General features: G+C 39.8%; 2 protein-coding genes across 4 annotated transcripts in view; one reads left to right on the top strand and one right to left on the bottom strand.

The window, feature by feature from the left end:
- LOC112142849 (SLIT and NTRK-like protein 3) overlaps positions 1–1949 on the bottom strand; it is a gene marked incomplete in the record, with an annotated part of 27415 nt that extends 25466 nt beyond the window's left edge. Inside the window, 1 exon segment of the mRNA XM_024266459.2 lies at positions 1939–1949.
- Positions 588–5937, top strand: part of nrd1a (nardilysin a (N-arginine dibasic convertase)) — a 35287-nt gene continuing 29937 nt past the window's right edge. Inside the window, exons 1-4 of one of the 3 annotated variants that reach the window (XM_036209855.1) lie at positions 588–757; positions 1129–1440; positions 1837–2056; positions 5023–5104. In XM_036209855.1, coding sequence (XP_036065748.1) covers positions 1280–1440; positions 1837–2056; positions 5023–5104 — 463 coding nt within the window. In that variant the 5' untranslated portion in view covers positions 588–757; positions 1129–1279. Of the gene's footprint in view, positions 758–1085; positions 1441–1836; positions 2057–5022; positions 5105–5937 lie in introns of all 3 variants that reach the window. The other 2 variants (XM_024266445.2, XM_036209854.1) reach the window with 2 other exon arrangements.

The raw sequence follows: 5937 nt of genomic DNA, 5'->3' as shown, positions 1-5937 counted from the left end.
CTCTTTATACAGTCAATGATCAGATTTAAGCGGAGCTTGTGGCTTGCCGTACATCATAACTACAAGCTTTTTCTGATTACATTTTTGCATCTGCTCCTGATTCCCAATAATCTGAATAAAGGAACATTCAGAAATGCTATTTTAATTTTTTTTTTTTATAAATGTCCTCCATCAGAAAAAAACAATGATTCAAGAACATCGAAATGCAAATTTAATTTGTTTTTAAAATAATCACCTAAGCTATTGAGGGGAAACACGTATTATTTGGGGGGAAATAATAAGGGAGAATATTTATGATATAGACTAGAAAGTTTTATGGTTAAAAAATGCTGAAAGGTAATTTTAAAATGTTGTATGTGTGAGGGTGGAGGGTGTGTGTACAACTTAAAATGTTTAAAAATGTAAAATTTTTGATCAAAAAATAGTTCAAGGAGACTCGGTGAGTAATTATAACGTCCACTAATAATGACACCTGGACATTCTCAGTCTAAGAGCCATAATCTGGAGCAGATGCCCGGCAGAAGCGCACAGATGTACTTGTCCGTGTTAGTTCTGCCACTGCAGTGTGTTGATGTAACCACTCTTGACTGTTCCGGTCTGGGCACGTGGAGAAACACAAGTCACGCCCCTTACCCAATGAGCGGGTGCGATGGTTCGACGCACGGCGCTCTCAGCCAATCACAGAGCGGCTTGTTGGTAGGTGGCTGGAGTTCACAATAGTGAGGCCTTTCTGCTCACAGGAAAGAAGACGAGAAAGGTACAGCATTCCTGCCGGCTTTTTGAAGCCTTTCATACATATTTATTTGGTTGAAACACTGTTTCACTGTTTTGTTGGTTACACAATGTCTGTATTTTGTGTGAGTGATAAACAACCCCTTTAAATGACACAACTAAAGAGAAGTGCAGGTTTTAGTTTAGAGTGGCAGACGGGGCTGAATTTTAGCTGACAGCCAGCTGAATAGGACGAAGCCACCAGACAGTCTGAGTGAATAGGTGCATTGTAGTGTGTCTGTGTGTACGTGACAGCTCCACGGCCCGGTGCCATTTAGGCAGTCTTGGTGAATCCGCTGTTATTTTGGTCCCAGCAGGTCCCGAGCATTGATTTGGGCGCGCGCGCTTGTTTGTCAGGCAGGGGGGTGTCATCATTGCCCTGTGGAGGCTGACGCGCTGCGTCTCCGTGCTGAGGAGTAAATTAACGGCGACAGCGAGCTGTCCTGTCGCTTGCGGTCGCGCTCCGCTGTCAGCCCGCGGTGTCAGAGTCCCATCATCCCCGGCGAGGATGCCGCAAACAAACAAGTCGAGAGACGCGCCGCTGGCTGACTCACCGAGCTCTGTCCAGGCGGGCGCCGCCGCCGCCGAGGGGTCCCGGGGGGAGGACCAAGCGGACAATGTCGGCGACAGTGAGATCATCAAGTCACCCAGTGATCCCAAACAGTACAGGTGACTCCCTCCTCAGTGGTTTCACACTGATCTGTTTGAATTATTCACAGTTTGCTTTGCAGATTATTCACAGTCTTTGTTATTGATATAAGTTTAAGCTAAATGCATTTTTCATAAATGTGTTGAGAAAATGACCTATATCTGCTAACCACACTTCACAAATGATACTAAGCCTCCCCTGCAGGAGGATCTGTATTATGCTGACGATTTCATGCTTTTATGCACACATCAGCGCCTCGGGCTTCTGTGTGGGGTGCAGACAGAAAATATGCTGAGAAGAAGAGGGCCTCCTAGGCTCCGAACTTTAAACTGATGCATGATTCAACAGTTGGCTCCAAACGAGGAACAATGAAGTGAACACAGTCATTCTCACAGTTCTCTTTTGACGCTCTCCAGGTACATCGTCTTAGAAAACGGGCTGCGAGCTTTGCTGATTTCCGATTTCAACGGACCGGCAGCACCAGAGGACGAGGACTCCGAGGAAGAGGATGAAGAAGAAGAAGAAGAGGAGGAGGATGGAGATGAAACGGAGGATGAATCTGAAGAAGATGGGGACCAGAGCGGGGATGAAGAGGATGAAGAGGGGAAAAAGAAGAGAGGAAATGCAGAGAAACAGGTGATGCAAAGCTTTTTTTTCTTGCTTTGACTGGTTGCATCAAAGCTAAACATCACCTGAGTCATGATGATAAAATAGATGTTTGATCCTAAAATATGTAAATATAAAACATATCCAAAAATGAGATCAAAAACCAGCCACAATACCAGTCTATTGGAGGTTTCAAAGTACTTCTAAATGCATTTTTTGTAGAAATTTCTCTATTTCGTGAATTATTTTTCTTAAAAAAAAAAAAAAACTAATAAAATGTGCTGTTTAAAAAAGTTGGGGATTAAGTCTACTTTTGTAACTAATAACTTCACTTATTTTCAGATCAAATCTTAGTTCCAGATCATTATCACTGGAAAAAACTAATATACATTTTTCTTTTTTTTTGACTGGTGTCACAAATGTATTGTTTTGAATAAAAAATAACAAAAATTTGTCCACAGAAATGACATTTTAAAGACCCACTTTGATGGAAATTAAGCTTAAAACTGCATTTATGAATATTTCTTGCTTCAAATTGTTGTGAATCTTGAGCAGATGAAAAAAAATATCCTTGGAAGAAGTTTGTATCTGTGACATAAGTGTTGCAATTGACAGGGGAGGATCTTCCTGCGCTGCTCCACTGTTAAGATACATCCAATTGCACACAAAATGGATTAATGTTCGTCTTCATTTTCCTCGTCTGACCTTGCTCAAAACTGTACAACTGGATACCTCTAATCTAAATTGCCATTTTTGTTGCACCAGTAATGTTTGATTGGGGTTGTGAGGGGCTGTAAGCTAGTGGTAGAGCCACTGGATGATGGGAAGTCAGGGCTGGCTTACTTTTTGCCAACACTCCCGCAAGTCTGAGGCAAATTTCTAATAAACTACTGCTGCTCTGCAGAAACTATGTCCTCAAAAACAACAAGTTTTTTTAAATATTTGCCTAAAAATGGCATAATCATACTTAAAAGATCACTGGGAACGATTTTACAACAGATCAACAGAGGATTGGAGTCAAACTTTAACTTTTAAGGGTGATTAGATAGAATTGACATGGGCATATTTTGCATCTTTGGCTCCCATGTTTGATGGAGAGGCAACTCTAAACTCTGAAAATGAAGCACTTCACCCACTTTTCAACCTCTGTGAACACAAAGAAAACAGTTCTATTCTATTAAAAGTATTGGGTCACACCTCTGCACATTTACACAGTGAAGCTCTCAACCTAGAATTTGTATTACTTAAATGTAACAGAAAAAAAAGCAGGTCGTACTAACTACCTCTGTGACTGTGACACCTTTACAATCATTATTCCACAGTGTGCAGTAAGGAGGACATTTATAAAGTGGAAGAAGGACATCAGTTATTAAATTACTTGAAAATCCTCTCAAAGCCTTTATTGAAACTTAACATGCACAATGTCAGCTGTCATGTAGATACATCAAACAGAATTGGACTGAAAGCATGAACTATATTTTTCTCTTTTAGAAATGAAATGAACGAGAAAAAAAATATTTGGATTCAAGGGTGGAACCTGTAACGTCTGAATTGAAGCACATTTAAAAACAAAACTAATAAGAACCAAGTCAACATATTACCACTTTGTAATGAAGTAATTTGAATTCTATTTACTAAAATATGATATTGTTGTATTCTATAACAGAAATAATACTTATTTGTTTTCACATTTAACCCTGGAGAACCCAAGAACAATTTTCTTCTGGGTTTTTAAAGTTAATTAGAGAATTTTTTCATGTGTTTTGTTTATTTTGGGTAGCAGCAATTAACAGTGGCCAAAAAATCCAAATAAAACAATACAAATTGAAAGTAAAAAGTTGCAAAAAAATACTTTAAATAAGAAAAAATAGTGACCAAATTTGATTTTGTTGGTTTTCTAGGGCAAAATAAATGTAATATTTGTGGGGAAACGAAACTTTTAGCTTTTGATTGACAGGTAAGCACATTAAGACTAATACAACTAATACTTAAAAAAAATCCTCCCAAAACAGACTAACAGGCAACTTGATTTCACCCTTCTTCCATCATTGGTTCACATCTTCACACCAGGTGTGTGACGCGCACATATGAACCCACTAAACACACTTTCTTGAACTTTAGATGGTGTTCACACTGAACTGTCGCTACCCGATATTAGCACATGTACTCAAAAGTCATCCATGTTGCTCCAAGGTTTGTCTAGAAAAACTAGACACCATCAAGGCACAAGCGGGGTGTAGACCGATGACGTAGCTGTGCATCATAACAGTAGGACTACAGCAAAACGGAATGACAACAACAATGGAGGTCGTCCATCAGCTCCTTTTTTAAAAAAATATTTTGATTCTTGTATTTTGTATAAACATAGAATTTGCAACCGACTCAAAGAAGTGAATGTTTTGGAAATTTTGGCGCTGGTCGGACACTTTCTTTTGTCGTGATACCTTTTAGCCAATCAATGGATTTCATTATGTGATGGCAGTAGCTCCACCCTAACTGGTCCATTCCATTTTTCTATGGACCTACAACAAACAAGGGACCAAAATAGTACGAGTCGGTCCTGATTAATGGGTCCATTTTATAATGGAAACACTTAGTTGAAACGAGCCATTAGCTAATCCAGAAGGTAAAGACTTCAGCCCATTCAAACGCTAAACGTTGAGTTCCCAGCCAGACCTCCAAATGTTTTTCAGAAGAAAGAGGCTCCAATCCAACAGAAACAGTTAAGACCTCATTAAAAAGCCTCCCAGAACCAGAGATTTTCCTCATTAAAATACTTTTATTTGAAAGTAGTGCTATTAAACTCCTTGTTGGTGTGGTGGTCAGGTGTGCCAATACTTTTACCAATACACCGTCATTAACCCCAAACAGCAGTTTACTGCTGACAGTCATGTAAAGCACATAAAAATTTGTCCAGAACTTTATTGCCCGTGTTATTGCCTGATTTCACTCTGAAATTTACAGCCAGCCTCCAACTTTATTTGCCGGTGTTTCAGTCCGCAGCAGCGCTGTGCGTCGGCGTGGGCAGCTTCAGCGACCCCGGCGATCTCCCCGGCCTGGCTCACTTCCTGGAGCACAGTGAGTAATTAATGCTGCACTCATTTCTGTACGTCGCAGCCCCACACTTAAGTGGAGACTGACACTGGCTTACAAAAGTAAGAGTTTCATTTCAATTAAGTTATTAGAAGTAAATCTCTTGAGGATGAAGCAGAGCTAAATAAATAAGCATTCAACGCTCCAACAGTAAGAGTGATGAAGCTTCTGTGAGTTCCAGCAGGCATGCATTTGATCCACACTCTCACTTGTTGTCAACAATTAAGACTTTAAAGCTTGATGCACAACGCAACACTCTCTGGTTTGCTTGAATAGAAACTTTCCTAACTGAGAGAGAGGAACTGGAGGCGGATCAGCCGCTGTAAATGCCCGTTAGATTCTATTAATCCCACATAAAAGAGGAGTCTGCTTTCTTTTCTATTTCCTTTAACATGGGTCATCCCTTTTGAAATGAAAAGAGATAATGCCATCCCGCTGTTCCTCCTGACACCATGTTCAAAGTGGCAAAGTATTCAATTATTATCTAGTTCACAGAGTCTATTTTGATAGCTCACCTTTGGAGAATAGCCGCAGTTTAAATACTGGAGACACACATTACAGTCTGCTCTCTTTGTCAAAAACTTGTCCTTAATTTTCCTTGACCTCAATGGAAAGTCATGATGTAAAAAGATGAAGTGACAAAGTTAAGAGATTACTAAAGTGTTATTTTCTCTTGCTGCCTCCTATGGAGCTCCAGAATGTTTATAACTCAACATACAAGCAGAGAAATAAATAAAATATCAAGAAACGTGTTAACAGATGCCGTTTTAAGTTGTCAAAGTTACACTTTTGAAATGTTTGAGTAAAAGAGTTTGTCA

This window comes from Oryzias melastigma, linkage group LG22, assembly GCF_002922805.2.
Source record: "Oryzias melastigma strain HK-1 linkage group LG22, ASM292280v2, whole genome shotgun sequence".
Taxonomy (NCBI): Eukaryota; Metazoa; Chordata; class Actinopteri; order Beloniformes; family Adrianichthyidae; genus Oryzias; species Oryzias melastigma.
This window is presented reverse-complemented; position numbering and strand designations above follow the sequence as displayed.